The sequence below is a fragment of the Rhamphochromis longiceps genome, linkage group LG16 (assembly GCF_057381845.1).
Source record: "Rhamphochromis longiceps isolate RC_006_pf linkage group LG16, R_longiceps_female_GT1.1, whole genome shotgun sequence".
In the NCBI taxonomy this organism is placed as follows: domain Eukaryota; kingdom Metazoa; phylum Chordata; class Actinopteri; order Cichliformes; family Cichlidae; genus Rhamphochromis; species Rhamphochromis longiceps.
In genome coordinates this window covers 770,712-794,369 of record NC_140572.1, presented here as the reverse complement: position 1 = coordinate 794,369, position 23,658 = coordinate 770,712, and the positions used below count along the sequence as shown (strand labels likewise).

Genomic DNA, 23,658 nt, shown 5'->3' with positions numbered 1-23,658 from the left:
AACAGGGGAATTTTCATGTCCCACAGTTGCAGCACTTTGTTTTTGAGGTCGAGAAGAGCATGGTGCCTCTGCAGAAAATCCCAACCTAGAATGACTGGCTGGTAAGCACCTCTGAGGACTTCAAAGTCCTGCTGCCATACCTGAGTCCCAAGCCTAATACCAACGGTTAACTTGCCTAAGATTTCCAGACGTTCTCCATTGACCGAACGAGCTGGCACGGAGGATGCTACCATAGGCCGTTTTTTCAAAGCTGGATGAGAGTTTCGAAAATCTTCACTCACAAGGGAGACAAAGGAACCAGAGTCAATTAGAGCACACACTTCAATGCCCTCGACAATAGCCAAGACGTTAGAGGAGACTGATCCCTCAGATTCTGAGGGGAACTGGGGGATGTGGTTTTGGGGCCCTGATACTGTAGCTGATGTTTGCCCCTCAACAGCAGCTAATGAAAGTTTCCCTGTGGGCCGGAGGTGAAATGTGCAGGCCTTTCCGGGGACTGGAAACGAACACTGGTCCTACTGTAGGACGCAGCATCTCTACGTGGAGCAGGACTGGGACTGCGTCGGTATCTGTTATTGTCAGGGTAATTGTACCTGGAATACTGGGGGGGCTGTTGGGAATGGTATGTGCGTTGATCGTGTTTCTCACATTTGTCCCACTCATTGAACCTCTGGGGAACAGGGGAAGAAGGACGTTCACGGTGAGACTCTGGATCACGATGATAACGCCTCTCAGGCGAGCAATAGTCTCTGGAATGTTGTCTGGCATGATAAGGCGACGGGGACGCACTGCGGGTGCTGTACTGAACATTGGAAGAGGAGGATCTATCACGACTGGAGTCCAAACGTTGGGCAAAGTAACTCTGTTTCTCCCGTAACTGCTGTACTTCATGTTTCAGGCTGGTTACAGTAAGCGTGAGCTCCTCAACTGCTTGAAGAAGTTTAGCATCAGTAGGCTGAGGACGTATCATAGCAACCTGTTCCGAAGACGGAATATGAGAGGATCCTGCAGCTGTAAGTTGCAATGCTGCCCGTGCTCTCTCACAACGGCTGGCAATGCGCAGGGCTCCGTCGAGATCCTCTGCACCCATCTCATGAATCTTAGATTGCAAGGTGGGGTCCAACCCAGCAACAAAACGGCGAAATTTTTCACCTTCCAAGGCATTGTAGTCATAGTTAGGGAAAGCTTCAAGCACAAGACGGGTAATATCCGCGCTGTACACATCTAAACTTTCACCTGGTTTCCGGGGGCGAGCATTCACATGTGTCTGGAAGAATGGCAGAGAATATTTTGGACCGAAAACCTCTTTCAGCTTATCCTTCACTAGATCATAGTCTTTCTGGGCTGATAAAGGCAAACTGTCCCAGTACAAAAATGCAGCATCTGCTAGACGAGTAGGCAGAACAGAGGACATCACAGTTGGCAAATCTACCTCAGGTGGAGTCATAGCTTGCACTGCCACTTCAAAGCGACGAGACCAACTAGTAAAAGATTCAGTCCCATCTCCTTTAAAAACAGGTGGAAGATCTATTGTCAGGGCACTGGAAACGGTATGGTGGGCGGGAGCAGCAACAGTCCGTATTGCATCCACTGTCCTCGAATGTGGCACAGGAGAAGAGCGCAGCTTATGCACAGATTCACTCTCGTCAGCCGACATGTTCCCAACAAATATCCAGCTCAAAAAAAATCACAAAAATCACAAAAACAGAGATAAAAGCTGCAACAATCCTTACTATCTCCAAAAATTATTACTGTTATTATTTTCAGTTCATCAGCTGTTCACAGAGAGGGATAAATCCCAGCGGGGAAAAAAAACGATCTTATCCGCAGCTTGGGAGTAAAACTCACCAAATACACAGATCCATCAAGAAAATAAATCCCACCGCTGCCACCAGATGTAACGTGAGGGTTCACTAGATGGTTCGGAATCTCTCTGAATAATTAGAAACAGCAAGACGGAGACGGATAACTTTTTAGCAGCCTCTTTACTTTAGCACCCCGCAACAACCCACACTTCCTGTGTGCCGCTCTCATGAATACTTCACTGACCTCTCAGAAGCCAGGAAATCTTAAACTCAGATCAAAACAGGGAAAACAACCAGGTAGATATAACACATACTTATTACTGGTTTGAACATGCATGTCTAAACATTCAAACATGTAAACATGTAAATATCAAAACACGTAACCATCAAATAGCTACATAACTAGCTTTATAACCTTTGTAAACACCTCTTTGTATATCAAATTAGATTTAAGTTTACTTCTACACTTTACACTTCTAACTCCGTTAAATGTCATAAATTCCGTTTTCATGGATGCCTGGATGTTAAACTCAATTGTTACACCTTGTAGAGCAGAACGCTGATCATTTTATTAAAGATGAAAGACTTTAGACAGTTTTTCAACTCTCAGTAATGCCATAGTGATCGTTTGATTTATGGACCTGCAGCGGAGTTTAGGCTCAGACACGGCTAGTGACGTCAGACTTAACGACCGAATAAGCAAGCGACTAATGCAGAAAACAGAGATTTTTAGATGGGAAACTTCTTGAAGTACACTGAGAGAGAAAGACAGAGAGTTATGCATGAAGTGTCATTTTATCGTGGTGGAAGCAAAACAGCAAAAGTAAGAGAGAATTCATGACGTTTATGTGAAGTGAAATGTGAATTGTAGTTTGGATTTTCTTTTGCTGCTGCTTCAGTCAATTTTGACTGGAAAGAGACAAAACCTGCAGCTTCAGAATCTAGCGCAAAAAAAGACAAACACAAAGCGCAGATCCAACGCATCAGAATCAGTGAAATCAGTGAAATCAGTGAAACCCTTTATCACCGTTCCTCTTCCCCGCTGTTTTTTTTCCTCCCTCTCTCTCTTTCTCCCTTCCCCCAGTCATGTCTGTCCCGTATGTAACAACTGAAAATAAAATAAAATAAACAATAAAAACAAAGGTCAATCAAATGGACCAATACGGCAAGGCCGGGATGGCCCATTTGATAAAGTAAATCCGTTGGGCATCTTTCTGGCCTCTAGACAATAATTCTGATGGCAAAAGATCCAAACGGGACAGGCGGAAAAAAAAAAAAGAATCAGTGAAATATCGGCTTTCAGTCTGTGACGTGCCGTCGGGTCAGAACGCAGACATCTCACTGATTCTGCTGCGTCGGGTCGACGCTTCGTGTTTATGCCTTTGTGCAGAATCTGTATACCAGCTCTTATTTACGTTTTTAGCTAATTGGTGGTTGTTGAAATTTTGTGAGGCTGGGATTCTGCCGTTTCGGGCAAAATAGATTTATATGTAAAAATTGACTCGGAATTTTGATGAATCGATATCACGTTATTCAAGCTAGTATCTATTTTTATTGGAAAATCAATTATCAAAACTCACCCCGAGAAACAGTGGACCATGAGAACAACGTTGGAAGATGATTCTGGGATCATCCCTATCTAAGTGCATATGAGAGCATGAGGGTGGGAATGGATGTTTGTATATGTGTGTGCCTGTATTTCTGTGTCTATATGTCAGGTTGGGTGTCAGGCGCCACCTCTCTGGGGACATCTTAGGCCCTCCAAGGTTTGGAGGCCTATCTCCACCCTACCACCACTTCCCCTGCCAGTGGCGGACTCCCTCAGACATCGGTGCGTTGGTGGTTCTTTGTGTCCGGGGGTGGGCGTCCAGGTACACACCGGCTCACTCCTTGGCGGCCGCTTATCGGGGCCTGGAGCCTGGGGCTCGCTCAGGCCACTTCGGAGGTGGGGTGCCCCCGGCCTCTCAGCCTGGAGCTCGGTCACTCAGGCACGGCTGGCTGCCGGCGGAGCTCAGGAGCGCGTCACTGCAACTCCCCCTGGCTTCTGCTCCGCGGCTGCTGAGTGAGCCCTCATCTGGGACTCTCCTCAGCTCTTTCTGGGACAGTGGCGTGGCTGCCCCTCTGTTGGTCTTCCTTGGTCTCTTGTGTTCTGGGGGCCTCTGGATGTGGCAAAAGAGCCAAACGGGACAGGCAAAAAGAAAAAAAGAAAAAAGAAAAAAAAAAGGAAAAGGAAAATCAATTATCAAAACTCACTAGCGTTCACCCCCACATCCTGGGAGCATGGGAGAGGTCTTACCTTGTTTTATTGTTTTACGGTAGGATTAACATAGCTATGTCTGTTCTAGTCTAAGTGCCTTTTTACATATAGATGAACTGTTGGATTTTCCAGACCAGCAGGTTAAGGGAAGTCGTTTAAGGGGTCACACTCTGAAACACACACACACACAAACACACACACACACACACACACACACACACACACACACACACACACACACACACACATAAGCACCCACTGAAGTATAAATAAAGACCGGGGCAGTTTCTCAGCGCGAGTCTCAGTTCTGGAGGCTGCCCTTGCTAGCAAGAAGTTCTGTGTGTTTCTCTTCTCTGAGTCTTTGCTGAAGAAGTGTTTTAGAGTATATTTCTTGACAATCTGGATGGCATAGTTATCAACAATCATAGAAAAGTGCTTCGCTATAAAAACTAAAAGAGACTGGAGGAGGCTGAATTTGCTTTTTTGTTTTATCTCAAAGAAAAACGGACCTCAGATACACCAGAAACCATAACTGTAGGAGATTTTTAACCCTGATTTTGTCTGTGTGTTGTAATCATCTTGCTCATGCAGCCAAAGATTTTACAGACACACAAACTGTCAACAACAGGATGTGGATTAACACTGCTGAGAATAATTATTCATATCACAGAACACAGTTTCTTTCAAAGAAAAATACTTTTTGCTGATAAAGATCATGGACACATGCACGCAACTGTAGCACAGACAGCAGTGATCAGTCGCACACGCTGTTTAGCAAACCATTTGTTTAACTTACACCACACTGACCAGTGGGGAGGTTTTTCTTACCAGCCCACTGTTGCTGCTTTTACAGGTAAGGCAAAGGAACACAATGTTTTTCTATTTTTAACTCAAAAGTGTGACACTGACAATAACCTGTGCCACATAAAAATGTACAAGGTGGAGGCTGAAAGTTCAGGGGGGAAGTAATTACAAACACTGAACTGGAATGAAGGTTTATGACCAGTCGGAGCAACACTTTACATGACCATCATCACACACCAAAAGTAACAGTTGTGTTTTTAGCAATGATTTATCACAAATCCCAATTATTTTGATTCTCATAAATATTATGTTCATTTCATGATCCCCTTGCAAATCTGATATTACATTGCCTTTTTGCATTTCTTTTTGTCTTTTTGCAAAAACTCCCCAGATGGCAGCAGGATTTCTGGTATCAGATGAGATTTACTACGTCTTTGTTCAGAAGCACAGAAAGTACAAAAGTGGCTTCCAGAAAGAACCTGTTGATAAAAAAGCTCAGACTTGTTGGAGCCAGCAAAAAAAGTTTAGTAACTCAGTAATTACACGTGTGCTGAGCAGGAAAGCAGCTCAAACTCATAAACCATGTTGGTTTCCGTCTTTGCCTGCCAGGAACAGAAATAAGATTGTGCTGTGGTCAGTGGAGGAAGTTGTGTTTCTGCTGAGGCTGCTGAAGGGCAGAATCAAATGCATGAATCTCTGGAGCCTCCTCGCCCTGTGTCAACGATTCACACAGATGCCGTTGGCGTCGGTACCACGAGTTCTGTTTTTTGCTAACATGTCTGCCATGGCTTATAGACATATGAGGTCATCGGTGAAAATAATTATTCTGTTATACTGTATACACGATTATAACTGCTGGACAGGCAGGCGTTCATGAGCTCAAAGATGCAGGCATGAATCCTGATATTTCAGAAGTATTTCATTCAGACACTGTCATTGATGCTAATTCGAAAATGCTGCTGAACCTGCACCTGCTCGATTTGCCTAACCCTAACCCTAACCCTAACCCTACCACTCTATCAGAGTCAGCGGGCCCGGTGGCGCCAGTGTCCGGCAGCCTCGCCTCTGTCAGTGCGCCCCAGGGTGGCTGTGGCTACAATGTAGCTTGCCATCACCAGTGTGTGAATGTGTGTGTGAATGGGTGGATGACTGGATATGTAAAGCGCTTTGGGGTCCTTAGGGACTAGTAAAGCGCTATATAAATACAGGCCATTTACCATTTACCATTTTCCCAAACTCTATTTTCCCAAACCTCAACAGCTTCTTTCCAGTGCATAAACCTAACCAGTGATCTACTATATAACAGTTGTGGTCGGTAACTTACTTACGTGCATCGAAGGCATGAACGCTGTGGTACTCTGGGGCTTTTAATGACTAATGCAATGATTGTCACATTTACCTTTTAAATAACTTTTCAACTGAAAAATCTGGTGTACAAATTGGGAATGATTTGGGAACAAATCCGTAATTATATTTTTAGGCATGTAAATACAAATACAGTGAAGGGCTAATGTTTCATTTGCTGAAGACTGGTGTTGCATCTAGCTGATGGCATGGAGATACTTTCTCTCTAAATAATAAAATAAGTAATTTTGCAGGAGGTTTCACAAAAAAACACAATTCAGCAACTCATCAACAACTCATCAACAGCTCAACACAACGTCACAGAAAAAAGGTTATAATCGGTGATGCTGGTTTACGGCCACCTCTCCTCAGCACCGTAGCTCCTTAGATGCTAAAACACTGTGAGCCTGAGGTGGCAGCTGCGCATGAATATGTCACAGTGAAGTTAATCCAGTGTGATCCATTAATAAGTATATCTGTCACCAGGAGAGGCAGTTGGTTTCAGCCGACAAAAAGTGGCTGGAGGGGTTAAAGTGGCTGACCCACTTTAACCTGGGCCTGATTAGTAGCTGCAGTCCTCTGGTTTATGGCCGAGTGTATAAGGATCTAAAGACACACGAGACTCAGAGTGTCAACATGCTAATGCATTTGTGCTATAAAAAACTATTCTATGTGTTGTGATATTTTGATACCACGGTTAGCATTTACAGGATATTGTTTTATACAGGAAAACTGTTACTCAATAAGGCCCATCTACTAGTTGTTTTTCTCTTTCTCTCTGACCCAAGAATTAATGTGTAAGACTCACAGGCTGGTATCCCAAGGTCGAAAACACCACAGAGACGAGACCACTTCCTTACTCCCATCCTCCCTTTTTCTTTATCTCCTGGAAAAGGCTCGTTAAAGGCCAGGTGGCTTGTTTCAGAATTCACTAATGAAAGAACTCTGTATTCTATGTCTAGGAGTGTATTTTGCTGGGATGATCATAAATTGTAGCTGAACTGATAAACTACACAAGGGATACTTTGCTCAGAAGGCAGGAAGACGTTTCCTTATTTAGTCTGTACCGGTTTGAACTGGGAAAGCTGACACACGAACCTTTTTTTCTCTATATAAACTGCTGTGTACCAAATAAACCTTTGAGTTGATTCTGGGAAAGCAATCTGAACAGTCTCTGTATCACTTTGTTCTCCTAACTGCTCCCGATATCGTAACTAACCCAGCTGAACGGCATACCTGAGTGTTACTTTGAATAATTAGGAGTCTTATAAGGAAAGGACAAAACTCTGCTTATCGCTCACGCCACGGAGGAAACCCGGGACGGCAATTTCCTTCACTATGGACTTGTGTTATTTTTTTCTGGGGGCTTTTCAGGTTTCTTATTGTTTTAGTTCCTTCAACGAAGACGGTGATGATAATTGTTTTTCACATTGTAACATTGTTTCAGCCTTAAAACACTCAGTGAGAAAACCGCTGAGTCAGGAACCTGAAAGTCCCATTAGCAGCAGAAGTAGGGCAGCTCTTATCAGTTGATAAACCAAGTTACACGAGTTGCATCTCAAGCTGACTGAGTGATTTACCATCATGTTAAATAGGTTGCTGATTATTGAAATGGTTATTTGAAAGTAATTTTAAAGATTATAAAATTCATTTTAAAGTAATTCCGACCGTTAAATATGACCATCTCTGCCAGCCAGATTCAGCTCTTTTTAAATGGGGTACTTTCTGGATTTGTTTTGTTTTTTCAATTTTCCAGTCAGTCACTCTATCACTGTTATTCAGAAACTGTTTGACAGCAGTCATCAGGATTATCCATGAATAACACCTTTGGTGACAGTGGGAGGGAAAAACTCCCTGGTAACAGGAAGAAACCTCCAGGCACTGTGACTGGAGTGAGGGGAGGATCAGGAGCTGCTGAAGAGAACCAGAGATTAATAATAACTAATGATTAAATGCAGAGTGGTGTATAAACACATAGTGAGCTAAAAAGGTCAGTGAAGAAGAAACACTCGCCAGCAGCACTGACCTATTATAGCATAAGAGAGGATTCAGGGTCACCTGATTCAGCCCAAATACATGTTTTATCAGAAGTTTCCAGTTTTAATAAAGCTCTCATTTCCATGTGCTCTATAAATTACCTATAGGCTTGTCTTGAAGAAGCTGAAGGCTTCTGCTTTTAAATACCCTTGGATGTTCTAATAGGGTGATATGGTACTACAAGGTCATTAAGATAAGATGGGGCCTGATTATTTAAGACCTTGTATGTGAGGAGCAGGATTTTAAATTCAATTCTGGATTTAACAGGAAGCCAATGAAGGGAAGCCAAAACAGGAGAAATCTGCTCTCTCTTTCTAGTCCCTGTCAGGACTCTTGCTGCAGCATTTTGGATTAGCTGAAGGCTTTTCAGGGAGTTTTTAGGACTTCCTGATAATAATGAATTACAGTCGTCCAGCCTGGAAGTAATAAATGCATGAACTAGTTTTTCAGCGTCACTCTGAGACAGGATATTTCTAACTTTATGCAGACTGCACAAATTTAAGAAAACCCACATTTGTTTAATATATGCATTAAAGGACATCTGATCTATGTTGTATGGCATTCAATGCAACTGAAAGTCTGCATCCTCATCGAACAGATTTTTCTTCAGACTAATACAACAGCCTTATACGTGTGTAGTAGTGAGTAACCTGTGCTCTAAAACCCTCAACTGCAAGTTGAAAAAGAGCATTATTATATTGTTTTTCTCAAAGCGCTAATTAGCAGATGGTCCTGGTAGACACGTCTGTAGCCTACACAGGGTTAAATCCAGATCTGCTGCAGGTACTTTTTCATGGTATGATACTAATCTGTACTATCAACAAAAACAGAGGAACCGTGCATGTCTCTGTGGTTTATGTCGCACACACATGTGCACAAGACTTCCAGTAGCAACTTTTCAGCAACTGTCAGTGGCTCTAAACTGCAGCACAATGCTTTCTCATCATTTAAAGCTCTAACTAGCACCATCTACAGTCCAAAGCACTGTGTTACATGCTACCCTGTCACACTCTGTCAAAAATGCTTTCATAATTCTGATTTAACCATTGTGGCAACAAGTTATAAGATAAGATAAGATAGAACTTTATTAATCCCTCGGGTGGGTTCCTCTGGGAAATTCGATTTCCAAAAAGCACAGCACCGACAGAAGTTACAGTTACAGAATATTATATATATATATATATATATATATACACACACACACACACACACACATATATAAATACAGAGACAAATATAAATAAAATATACGAAGTCGATAAATAGAATAAATAGGAATAAAAAATAAAAATACAAGTGAATTGCACATTTCAAGTACGTAACAAGTTATGTAATGAGGTGCTCAAATAAAGGTTCTGGGCTTGTAGCTTCAGCAGGAAATAAATATGCTTTGCACATTTCATTTGATGTTGAGACAAAACTGAGAGAGTCTCCTTTATTTCAAAAAGTTTCATTTTCATTGTTGTTGTTGTTCTTTTGGCTGCTCTGTTCAGCTGTGACCATGACAGGCCTCCAAGGATTTTAAGACCACGTTTAATGCTGGGCAGACACTGTGCGATTTTTTCAGTCGCGTGATTCAGCTCCTGCTCAAACTGTACGATTGACACGCAGGGGTTAGAAGTTGGTAGGTCACGATGCAGGTCTCACACTATACGGCCCGATGCTCTGATGCGACCCGAGTGCTCACACTGTGCGTCCATAACATGAAGGTTATAACAGAAATTCTGTCGCTCTCCCTCTCTGTCTTTCACTCACACAGACACACCACTACCATCAACTTTGCTAAATTGCTAATGAAGAACATTGACCAGGCAGCTGTGATTGAGCAGCAGTGTCGATCCAACTATTTTCACGGTTGTTGTGGTCGTGATAATTTTGTGAGGCCACATCGAAAAGGCTCGGATGAGCTTTGAAAAGTTCTACAAGTTGTGCCTCCATCGCTTGTGTCCAGATCACACGCTGCACTGCCGTGCTGCGCCGTCTTTTTCGCTGACATTTGTGTTTGCGCGTGCGCAGTGTGACTAACTGCGGTGACACCCTCACGACGGATCGCGAGGATTTCAAACAGGTTTGAAATCCTCACGACCATGCGATTGATGATCGGGAGCTGGTCGTGAGGTGCCAATTGCTTCTCGTTACCCCACATATACTACACGATGCACGATGAAGGCCAAAATCGGGCCGATCGCCAAAACGGTCGCACGACTCAAAAATCGTCTCAAAATGGGCCAAAAATCGCACAGTGTGAGCCCAGCATAAGGGAAAAAAACAGCAAACCTTTTACTTACTTTATACATGCAGTTTTTATGCACCAATAATTTTGAGAACCAGCAGCAGACAAACAATATTTCAGTCTTCATCCCAGTGTATCCAGGCTTGGTTGGGCTGTCAAGTGATCAGTGACGTCCGAAGCTGCTGCTGCTGCAGTATCTGATTCAGTGGTTTATACAGAAGTGAATCTTTAGTGGGATTTGTGCTGTGTTGTGGTGATTTTGTGTGAGAGATCGTAAACCCATGTGGGATATACTGAGAGACATGGAGCGAGCAAGAAAGAGAGGATGTTCTGCTGTATAAAAAATAAATAGAATAACCTTATGTGTTGTTTTTATGATATTAAACAGAAGCTGTCATTTCAAGTTGTAGATGCAAGCTGCTCTTCACGCAACTTTTGCTTTTGGCCACAAGATGGCACCAAAGAGGACTAACAGAACACAACACTAACACAAGCTTCAGTGCTTCAGACGGCTTCATTTGGCCGTCACTAGATGCTGACGCTATATAAATAAAATGAAATGAACTGAACTAAAAGAGGCAGTTTTACTGCAGTAAGAAAACACTTAAGTGATCTTAAAAGAAGCCATGGCTCTGCAATGATTCAGACAATATACTGTATACACAGAAAAGGGGAGAGAGGACGTTCCTGGGGAACACTGCTGACTGATGAGACTGATCAGTCAACCATTTCATTTCCACTGCATCTTACATGCCCCCACCTGCCACCCCTGCTGCACATGTAAGCTGTTTTCACCTTGGATCCATTTTTACCTTGTTAGCCTCTTTATTACAGTTGAATCATGACCACTGACCTTAACCGAGGCAGGTGAGGCCTGGAGTTCTTTAGATGCTATTGTGGATTCTTTTATGAAAAGAGATGAGTGGAAAAAGCTCCATATATCATACATATGATGCATACTAAGTCAGCTGATCAAGCCCTAACTTTAAGATGTATCAAAAAAAGCTTGAAGCCTAACCTTAAAAGTAAAGAAGGTGTCTGTCTCCCAAACCCAAACTGGGAGCTGGTTCCAGGGAAAAGGAGCCTGAACGCCGAAGGCTCTGCCTCCCATTCTACTTTAGGAACAACAACAGGTCAGTAAGCAAGGCTCCAACACCTTTGATGAGCCATAGTTTATGCAGTGAGACACATGATAAATATGCTATATGTGTCGTTATTGTCTGTGCCATGTGGACGTCCTCTTGTCAATATTTATCTGTTGGCTTCTCTGTTATTTGACATAACAGCAAAGAAATAGCCCGTTTGTACACAACGAGGCTTATTCTGATTTAAAGGACTTTTAGAAAAGTCCTGAAAACTATTAAAAAGTGTTTTCCAAAAATGTCTCCTGTTGCAACAACACATATTTATATTTTTCAGATAACAAAAGTACAATTTAAAGTCAAAAAACTTTATTTTGTGTTAACATCCAACATGAATACATGAACATTTGCTTTGCATTACAACAATAACAATAGTTGCAGTAAAAGACAGCTATCATTGTACTCTTTTAATTATCCCAAGCATTGCATTTTAAGTTGCATTTAAGCTGTGCACAATACAAGTGATTTTACATCTAAACTCAATGGAAAATTAAAGCTACAGCTTTTTACCATCATTTGAGTTTACAAGAATGTAAACATTATTTTTTCACTTAAAAAGTAAAATGTTATTTTGGTGTTTTTCATCAGTCGTCAAAGAGGTGAAAATGATCATCCCCACCCCGCTCACTAGGTAGAAGCAATAATATTATTCTAACGCTTCTGAGCCAAAGAAAAATCTGCCCTGCACACGATAGCTCCACCATCAGCGTTCACATGTTACACACGATGTTTTCACATGGACCTGAAGCTCCGTCCACCTTATGAAGTGTGCCAGGCCACGGCCTCAGCATTTCTCTCCTCCCCCTTTCACATTGGACAGTCTGAAAATGGAAAGCATGCAGATGTTAATGGAGTGAATAATTATCATTGCTTTCGATGGATAGTATGCAGCAGAGCCTGACAGCTACGTGGAAGGAAAAGGTCACATGATTTGTCTGTGACACGAGAGGCTTATGGAAAGATTTGACCTTTGAAGGATAAAGATTTCTGTCAGCCTGACATATTGTGTTTCTCTTGTTGATCTTGAATAATCCTTTACACCACTAAGACTTTCATGCCATTAGTACTCTTGGACTGTTAACCATGAATATGTGCATAAATATACTACTACTTTATGCCTTAACCGATAAACAGGCTAAAACACTGAGAAGTGATTGGAAAGAAATAAGTGGGGCAAACTGAGGTCAAGAAAGGTTTCTGCAAGGTTGCTGTAAGGCTGTCAAAGTGGAGAAAAAACCCTACAAAGTGAAAGAGTTCTCTTTACAGTTGTTACAGTATCAACAAGAGAACTACTTTCTGGAAACCAGGCAGCTGAGCTGGGACGGCACGTGGAGGATGCAGCATGCAACACTGGCTGCAGCTCAGGTGGCAGAGCAGGTCAGCCACTAATCAGAAGGTCGGTGGTTTGATCCCCAGCTGCCTCCTGGCTGCATGCCAAATATCCTTGGGCAAGATGCTAACCCCGTGTTTGCCTGCTGGTGGTGGTCAGAGGGCCCGGTGGCGCCTGTGTCCGGCAGCCTCGCCTCTGTCAGTGCGCCCCAGGGTGGCTGTGGCTACATGTAGCTGCCATCACCAGTGTGTGAATGGGTGGATGACTGGATGTGTAAAGCACTTTGGGGTCCTTAGGGACTAGTAAAGCGCTATACAAATACAGGCCGTTTCCTGATCCTGCACAGCCACAATAATTTGTAGCTTTGGCTGAAATTTTAAAACATGCTAGAAACAATTTTAGAAACATCAATTTTGTTTGTGCAGAGGGCAGAACACCCCATGGGGTGCCCGAGCACACAGGAAGTGATTTTCCTAAATAGCATGGTAGAAAAACGTTTCCATGTCTCTGAAACTGCTCTGGACGAGGAGCGAAACATCAGTGGCTCGCAGCTGATAAATGCCTCGAGGCTAAAAGAAAACACAAAACTGCTTTACTGCTTTTTAAACAACCCGTGCAGCGTTGGTTCAGTGCCTCGTGTTTGCTCTTTCATAAGTGAAACTGTAATATTCCACGTGAAAAATTAGAACCAGTTACCTTCTGTAAGGCAGTTAGCCAATGACCGATGATTCACACCACAGAGTCACACTCTTTGCATCAGAAACAGTTCATTGTGTTGGAGTCAGGTTGCTGTGATACTACTAATTACAAATAAATACTAATCAAATTCCCGATAAAGACAAAATAAATGAATAATGTTCTGACCTGGAAGTAGATGATGATGATTAAGACACAAATGATTGCGATCACCAGGACAACCACAGGAACACTGACAGGTGCCGTGTTATCATCATCTCCCTCTTCTTCACCCTGGTGCTGACTTTGCCTCTGAGTTTCCTGCATGGGGCAGCTGGAGCTGTCTGTGAACGCAGAACAGGAAACGTAAGACTGAAAAAGTGATGTGCACTCAAAATTTCAGCTCTGTGGATAAACATGGCAGTGCGGTCGCCTCACCGAGGACATGAATGAGTGTGCCATTGCCAATAAGCCGCAGGTACGGTGGTGGGTAGAAGATCTGTATTTCACAGCGATACATATCTGTGTCAGTGGCATTCAGTCCAGAGAGTGTCACCTCCACAGTGTCATGTGTGGTCTCAGCAGTGCACTCCACCTGAAATGTGCAGGACATCATTGTACCTCAACACTCCGTGCACAAGTTTCACACTTTGTATTTTGTATTTCAGTCTAATGTTTGTGCCATTTGTAAGAGTGCAATCTTCAGTTTAATGTATAATGAAGAAAAAGAATATTTATGGAGGAAGAAATATACATTTGTAGGACGGGATCTGGATTCTTAATGTTTGACACCTTGTTCACTAAAGACATCTCATGCATGCAGTTTGCTGAGCACATGAACCACCTTCGTTTGGTAACTGAGGGTAAATTAAGGGTGTAGTGAAAGTGGGCTTCTTCAGTTGTGAGCCATGATATAAATATGTTTATATAGCGCTTTTCCACTCTGAGCACTGAAAGCACTTTCATAACTTCATTCCCACGAGCACTGTTTTCTCTGCTTTCTAACATTCACACACCAGTGGATGCATCGGAGGGCAACATGGGGTTTAGTACCTCGCCCAACGATATTTGGCATGCTGACTGGAACAGAAGGAGGTGGAACCACCAACCTTCCAATTAGTAGGTGACCTGCTCGACCACCTGAGTTTTTAAGCATAAAGTGTTATCTTGTGTCACTAGCAGGTCGCAGTGGCAGATTCCTGAAGAAAACTCAACCTTAACAGGCAAAAAAGCACAAAAACAATAATTACCTGTTCTTTTTGCTCCATACGTGTCTCTCTCTGGTCCGTGAAGTTAAGGATGGAGAAGCAGATTTCTTGGTGGCCATGGAGGCCCTTCAGCACAGTGACTCTGGCCTCCTCAGGGTATGGGTATTTCAGGCTTTGTGGATGAATAACACACTGAATCTGTGCCACACCATTGGTGCTGACCACTCTGTAGGGCTGGGTCACTTTCGTAGCTGGCGTGAGAAAAGGTATAAGTGACTATTAGTAGTAGCAATGAAGAAGCAAATACATTACTATCAGCTAAAACCATTTACATATCAGAGTCCAGTTCCAATGGAGCACTCAAAGAAAGAAACGTATATATAAATCTTTTCATATAACGACAAATGAGCTAGCACAAGGAAATAATAAAATTATGGGAGCAAATTCTGGGTTTTGTAAGCTTTGTATGGATTAAACAGACAGGACACAACCTTTGGAAAACCTCACAGGAGCTAAGACACGATGCTCTTCTTTCTGAGAGCTGAGGTGAGGATGAGTGTTTGGAAAGGCCGTCTGACTCCTCCAGTTCAAAAGTTATCAAATTTGAATTGTTGTTTCATTGGTTTTCCTCCAAGCCGAGTCCTTTCAGAGATTCTCAGAAGTTTGGCATTGACAAACTCAACATGCGTCATGTTACTTTACCCCCTCCTGTTACTCTGTGTTTGAATGTCTATCGAGCTGATAGTTAAATTCAGCACCGACCTACTGAAGGCCTGCTGAACAGTGACATTTAATATACCTGAATTGTTTAATCCTACATTAGAAATTCCATGACTCTTTTATGTTTTTCATCACACGACGATTCATGATGTGCTTGTTGAAAATTAATTGGAATACATTAAATTTGCTTGGCTCCTTTCCTGGCTAGCACTTTAAAAGCTAAAACCACATTACAATGCCTTATAATACAGTTAGCTGAATCCACAAGGAGCAGTAAACTTCAGAGCCACAGCAGCAAAACGGTTCAGCTAAGGACAGCTGAACTATCTATCAAAAAGAAATATTGCTGAAGATTCACTTTATGATCAGTTTTGTCATTCTGGTGGCAAAACGTCTGGATCCAAGGGTCACTCCACCTGTCAAATGAATGCCCGTTCTGTGATTACATCCTGCAAACTAAAGGTTTCAGCAGTCTTCACATGTATTTAATATTTTCCATGTATCGCGTCTGAAATGATGACTTCTTTTAAATACAGAAAATACCACCTGACACCTGAAAACCTTACATGTTTCACGTCACTGATGCTGGGCTTGGCACCAGTTTTACGTTTTAAGTCAACAGTAAGTCTTAAACTTGCTCATGTAGGAGCAAAGTGTGTCTACACAGCTCCACCATTAAAGCTTCCAAGCTACTTTATATGTCTGCTCATGTGGAAATGTAGTCACTGTGGTACATGGTCCAGCAGCTAGTTAACATATGTTTGGTGTCCCAACGAATCCTGTCAGAACTGCCCTCAGGTTCTTCAATGTGCCCCACAGAACACAAAGCTTCAATGGTTTTGCATGACTGTGGCACCATTGTCTTTATCTGTAGTGCTGTTTAATCTGATTCCAGTCTCATTCGCTTTTCTTGTTCGTAATGAACTTAAAAATAATGTTTTTTAAAGTGTTACAAAAATCATCAGTAAAAGGCTGTTTATACTCACCGCTCCACACAGGCAGGCAGAAGCTAAGAGCTGTCAACACAATCCATCCCATCATACAGTTAGTCAGGAACATCCTACACTGCTACACAGAAAGCCACAGGCACTTAAAATGATCCTTAAGCTGGCGATCACTCACACTGAGCAAATTTGACAGAAATACATGAAAATGAGTGAAACTCATCTTTATATTTCCTTACGGTGCTGTCATGGAAACTGTGCAGCAGCACAGGAAATGATGACGAGGTTTTGCCGGTAAGAGAGATGGCAACGTGGTTGTGGTTCTGCTGGAACACTGAGAAAAACATGAATTTCATTTTTCTATGATTTTAATGAACTAGTTTAATAGCAGCATCCTCTGTCTGAAGAAAACAGAAGAAGCTGCTCAAAACATGAAAAAACAAAGAAAGGAAATCATGGTAAAAGATGACAGCAGTCAATTAAATTCTCAAGAAAACTTCAATATTAATAAGACAGAAAAAATAAACATGATGCTGTTTATGTTCTTTAAAGGATGTGAAGAGCGTAAGAATGTTCCAGAACAGCTACTGAAAACAAAGTAACACCTGCTGGCTCGGGAATTTTTACATCTCTTTCAACTCTGTGAATAATTTAAGATCCTTTGCATATGCTTATACAGCAAAATTCAGTGATTCAGTGCTTTATTCAAATATACACTAAATGCTCTGTTCACTGAAGCTTTTGTGTCTAATTCCAAAATCTGATTGTTTTTAGAGTTTTGTTGATTTTACATGAAGCGTGTGAGCGCGTCTCTGAGGCACAGTCGCTGATTGAGGCTTTGGCAGGTGAATCTTGGGTGGAAACTAACGTGCACAAATGACTTGTTCGTGTGGAAACTTTTGCTGGGTGAATATTTAGTTTGAATTCCTGTGACTGTTGAATTTTCCTTCCAAGTTTTAGATAACAGTGCAAAATCTGTAAAGCATAAAAACAAACCCACTGTTGTTTTTCACTGAGCCATTGCTAACATGATTTTCTGTCCATGACTCTTCCCAAGTTAATGAATATTCCTGAATACTTGTGTATTCTTGCTGAATATTTGATATTTTACATGCACATAGTCTTATTGTCTTTAGTTGTAGTTTAACTTCTTTTTATACAATTATCTCCTGTTTGAAACAACAAAACCGGAGGATCAAAACTTACTGGGCTTCACCTCAGATGGACCATTGTGTAGTGTCTGAAAAACCAAACCCCGGGGAGTCGCTCGTGAACTGGTGGCATCAAGAGGTTAATTCATCTTTATATGCTTTTAGACAAACAAAAACAAAACAAGGCAGGCTAACTAAACTAAACAGCAGAACACTGAGCTTTGTAGGGGAGTAGAGTGACTACACAAAGCTGTGAGTGGGATGTACAGTAGAAACTGTTTTTGTTTTCCAAAACTGTGTTGCCTCATCACAGCAGGATGGTTTTCTGCAAAAACACAGACAAACGTTGTTCTCTACTTAGGCGGGTCCATTCAGCTCCAAAATAACAGCTTAGTCTAGTCCAGGTTAGCACAAGTATATGTTTAAGTTTACGTTTTTAACCTGTGATTGAAGCAGCTTGCAGAGATCAACTCCAAAACGTAATAACTCTGACTACTTTCAAGGCAAAAGCAAACTGTGTCACTAATTTGTCACATTTGTTCCTGTAAAGCTTTTAAAGGACTTTTAAAACAGCATTCAAGTCCTGCTTGCAGCATAATGCAGCGCATGATGCAATCAGCACCCACAAGTTCCCCACATGTTGTATTTTAACATTATCGCTGATTTGCTATTTCTCTCTGGAATATAACAATCATTTTCGTAGTTTCATTTATGCATTCCTCTCAGGCCTGCTGCACCTAATATGCAACGATAAGGTGCAAACAGTGGAAAACAGCTAATTTTGCAAGTGCATTTTCAGATAGTTCACTGTGAAAGTGCTGATGTTGTGACATTCGGTGTCCTGACGTCACATCTGTGTTTTGCCTGGAAACACTCTGTGGGGTTAAACCCCGTTTTTGACAAAGCTGACTGAAGTTACAGTCAGCACTACAGTCACCCGGAAAATGGTGGTTTATTTCTGCTGCTGTCATTGTTTCAGGACGGTTTACTATGAAGCGCATGCATGTAATGAGAAGCCGTCAGCCCCTGCATGTGCAAAAAGCTATTGAAAGGAGATGGTTTCACTGTTTAGTTCTGCAAAGCGTCTTTAAAAAGGCCAAAGTTGCAAAAGCACGTGCTCATCTGATGTTCCTACTTTACACCGCGTAGACGAGAGTAATGATCTATATTGGCAGCTCTGTGCTCAGCTTCAGTAGATTGTGTTGATGCAGCAATTGTAACACGAAGCAAATGCAAAACTATCGAAAGCAGTTTAACAGCTGCAAAATCCCATTTGGTTCCATTTATCCAGTTTTTCGTTAAATGCACAAACGTCTCAGTGATATAAATAATAAACAGACGTCCTCCCGTCAAAGCTGCAGCGCTCCTCAGGCCCAAAACTGAGAGACACTGCTTGAAGCTCCACACTTGCACTTTGCAGCATCTCGACTGGCATGCATATATTTCTACTACTTTACATAAGATTATAAACTTCTCCATCACTTTACTTTCTGTTTTATCTTAAACACATATTTGAGTGATATGGTGATGCTCTGCTTATCATGACAGCAATATGAATCCAGAGTACAGTGTTGCTGTTGGAGAGTTTAAATTGATCATGGGTGTGAGAGTGGAGGTAATGTAGCTTGTTTTAAGTGCTTTGAGAGGTAAGTAGAAAACTGATGCCAATGGGTCTATCCCTGCCCTTCCATCCTAAGACATGTGACTGTTTTGTTTCAGTGTTTTTGAATTTGTAGAGTTCGTTAACGACTAACGGACGACTGGTTCCAAACAAAGAAGCGTACCCAAGCCTCTCTGCCTTCAGCTCTCCACAGCTTTAAATCTTGTGTTCATTTTCACCAATGTAATAGCTCAAAGTATGCAGTTGCTTTCTCCCCTCTTGTCTTTGATTCCTGCTGCTATAGTTATACTTACAGGATATAATATTTGCTCTTTTTGCACCGTGATATGTTTGCATGATTGCACATGAGCGATTTAGAACAGTTTGCACCAAATGCAAAAGTGCAGAACTGCTTAAATGTAAGATAAGATAAGATAAGATAAGATAAGATAAGATAAGATAAGATAAGATAAGATAAGATAAGAAGAACTTTATTTATCCCGAGGGAATTTTTGTCGTACACATGCTCAATGCAGCAGGAGAGACAGAGGAGCACAGGAATAAGATATACAACATATACAATAAGAATAGTAGTAACAGTAATATACAGTAATACAAATATAATATCAAATAACTCTAATAAAGTAACAATTTAACTATATCCTGAAAAATAAATAACTTAACTATCAGTGCAGGTGATTCTTGACAGTATTGTGCAACTGAATAAAAGAGAGTAGCAGCGTGTGATGAAACATTCGATGAAATGCTGTTGGGTGATGTTGCAGGAGTGCTGGGAGTGGTGCACTGGTGCACAACAAGCCTGAAGAGGATAGCTGTTAATTGTACTATTTGTTTTCCTTAAATGAAGCTGTGACTCTGATGGAGCCAGTTCCAGGGCTCAGGCTGGTTGTTGCTCTGTCTTTATCTACTGAGTGTGCCAAAGAGTGTTTTAGACTTCCACCCATCAGCATTATTGAGTTGCTTTACTTTTTAAATAGATGTCTGCAATGAGAGAGAGAAATTCTAAATTACTGTACAGAAACGTTTTTAGGTGAGACCCATGTTTTTATAGGTTTCCATTAAATACCAATCAGCCCTGTTTACAGAACTCAGTAAAGTTCTTTTAGAGTCTCATAGAGAATGTAAAATATAATTATCTGATGATGATGATGATAATAATAATAATAATAATAACAATAATAATAACAATAACAATAATAATAATAATAATAATAATAATAATAATAATAATAATAATAATAACAATAATAATAACAATAACAATAATAATAATAATAATAATATGCCTTGCTATGTGGTGAGTCCGTGATCTGGTGAGTGAATGAGGTGATATCTGTGATTACCTTTTGGATGAGCTGCAGTGTGATCAGCTTTGACTGTTCTGAGTGTGTCCACTGTGGATAATGAAATGTTATAAAACTGGAAGAGGAACACAGGGAAGACACGAGAGCTCCACACACCGACCAAACACAAGAACCAGCATCAGCTCAGCAAATATTTCACATGAACCCAGAGCTATAGCTATCTAACCACGTAACACTGTGGCTATATCTTCTATATATTCTGTCTTTCCCAAACATAATGAAAATTAAACCGTGGTTTACGACAAGGCCAGGAACAGTTTTTCATCTCAATATGCCTGTGACCCAGTTAGAGCCGCCTCCGTGCTGTGGAAGACTGATTTCAGAAGTATGAATCAAATTTTCGATTCTCTCTTTGCGACTCTTAGTTGACGTTATGAGAACTTGGGAAACTAAAAATGGATCTAAAAGATGTGAAACTGCTTTATTTTCAGTGAAATTAGAACTTTTGATTCCTTTATGACAGAAAAAGTACTCGTATAACCGTCTGTGTGTAATGCATCCTTGTATTGCAGCTTGTATTGGAGAGGAAAATATAAAAGCAAGAGACAACATAGTAATCGCATCTGTAACGGAAGGTCGCCGGTTCGATCCCCGGGCTCTCTGTCCTGGTCGTTGTGTCCTTGGGCAAGACACTTTACCCTACCGCCTACTGGTGATGGCCAGAGGGGCCGATGGCGCGATATGGCAGCCTCGCCTCTGTCAGGGCAGCTGAGGCTACACCTGTAGCTGCCTCCACCAGTGTGAATGTGAGAGTGAATGCACAGTGGCATTGTAAAGCACTTTGGGTTCCTGGAAAAGCGCTATATAAATCCATTATGATTGTATTGAACTGTACGTCTCACACGCTGTTTTAAAGATCAGTCTTCTGAGAGCACTCCTTATGTTCTAATGTTACTGACTGCTTGCTACCTGCAGGTCATCTGATTTCTCATAAACCTGGGAATAATAGGAAACGTTTAAAGATACTGACTTGTTCACCTGTTAGAAACAGCTGACACTAAGCTGCACTGTGATTATTGTGCCTTTCACTCGGTTCTCTGAGCAAAGGAACTAAGTTAATTGCTACTCTGAGTAACAAGTAAGTTATTCAGCGACCCTGCAGACTGTATAGAAAAGATGGACACAGTCATCGATCCCAGTGGGACTGATGACTGTGTCCTGTTTCAAAGTACTGAGCTCAGCATGTTTGTGCTGCGATGGCCTTTTGAAACTGGTTGTGAAGATGGAGTGAGGAGTGACTCTGCACACTCATACTTGTCAGTCACAAGCTAGTCCCAGCCTAACCCTGCTCTGACATTTGTGATTATTATTTACAAAGCAGACATCCTGTTGTATTCATTAAGACTGAGATCATGACCTTATCAGGAGTGTCTTTTCTTGAAGCCGGGGGTCATTTATTATACAGAAGTAAGAAATCTGGGCCCCTTTTGAAAGCAGTGAGGTCGCCCCCTGCTGGCTCCTGGAAAGAATGCAGGCTGAAGGTCTGTGTCTGCCTGTGTCTACTGTATCTGTGTTTCATGTTTGCCATGTGTCCCTTTGTTGTTCTGTAAAACACTTCCGGTAAACTGGTGCTTTGCTAAGTTAGATATTTAAAGCCTAAATGTAATAATTACTTTAGATTTTGTTTGAATGGGATACTGGATGTGTACGTGTGTTTAAGGTTTCTGGATGTTTCTAAATATTGTTTTAAAGCAAATGAAGTGATGACGGTTCCATGCTATTCAAAGTTTATACTGGGCAGTAAGTGCAGGCTATGCCGGGTAGTTAGTCTACCATGATAAACTATAGTGCCGTGAAGATTTCGACCCTTTCTCAGTGCTGAAAGTTTGATTAAACACATTTTAACATTAGACAAGGATTCTCGAGTAAATGCAATACTCGTCTTTGAAATTCAGCCCCACTGAAAGGCTTTTAGACGTGAACCCTACCAGGGCCGGTTCCCACGCTCAGGTCTCACCTGTCACATCATATGAAAAGCTGTGTCAGTTTTACAACAGATGCAAGAAGCACAGTCTTTCTAAATGTTCAGCTTTTGTCTTGTTGATCTACAGAATGTTTCCTCTGAAGTCTTGGAGATGATGAAGATGTTTCTCTGCAGCCTTTGTGGGATTTCTAGCTCATCCAGAGCCCTGGAGTAAGTCCAAGAAGTGTCAGAGGGGATTTCAGGTCATCACGTGGTTTTAAAGATAACAGTTGGCAATTAGATCGTGTGAATACACAGTTTGGGTAATTAGTAATCATGCAGTAATAATGTGTATACCACAGTGAGGTACATGAATTTAAATCTTTGTATATTTATTCATCAGTCAAATATTCAAGAATTAGTTTTAAGACTGCTGCCCTCTGCACGTATCCCAGACTTTTCCTAAAGCTTCCTAACAATACTTGCTAATCAACAACAGTCAGATCCAGATATTTATTACTACATATTGATAGAGCAGAATAAATATTTTCCATCTGCCCCAATTTTTCTTCAGTGTTAGGATAACTCAGTGTTTTAGGAGGGACACAGTGTGACTCACAGGTGACTATCAGTGACGACAGCATGCCAGTGCTGTGTCTCTGTGAATACAGTGATGGACACAAGTGCAGCGACAGAGATCGCAGTTCTTTCTTAGAGGCTAAGCTAGTGGCAGGAAGGTCTCTGAGGCCGCCTCTGAAACCCGAGGCACACAAACTCAGTCATGACATGAGAGCGACAGAGGGGAGGGGGTAGGGAGAGAAAGGGCGAGGGTCCTGCAGGACTGTGACATGCTGCACACTTAATCACTAAAACAAAACGTTTTCGTCTACTTTTTGTGAAACACAGTCAGAAATGTCTCTGTTTTGTATGCAAATAAATCTGCTTTCTACATTAGAACACAGGCTCTGCCCAACATGTCAGCTTCCTTCTTGATATACAGCAGCAAGGCACCTTTGTGGTTTTAATGGCTGTTTACACCTTTGAGCATGTTTTGGTCCATTCACATATGAATACATTTGTTTTCTGTGTTTTTGAATGTTATGGAGTTCCTCGTTGATTG

At 41.7% G+C, this 23,658-nt stretch overlaps 1 protein-coding gene across 1 annotated transcript; it reads right to left on the bottom strand.

The window, feature by feature from the left end:
- Nucleotides 1-12,200: 12,200 nt before the first annotated feature.
- Nucleotides 12,201-16,669, bottom strand: cd28 (CD28 molecule). The gene is made up of 5 exons (XM_085385692.1): nucleotides 16,542-16,669; nucleotides 14,878-15,086; nucleotides 14,066-14,222; nucleotides 13,817-13,971; nucleotides 12,201-12,443 (listed from the first exon to the last, which is right to left on the bottom strand). The coding sequence occupies exons 1-5, from the start codon at nucleotides 16,612-16,614 to the stop codon at nucleotides 12,333-12,335; spliced, it is 705 nt and encodes a 234-aa protein (XP_085241818.1). The 5' UTR covers nucleotides 16,615-16,669; the 3' UTR covers nucleotides 12,201-12,332.
- Nucleotides 16,670-23,658: the final 6,989 nt, after the last annotated feature.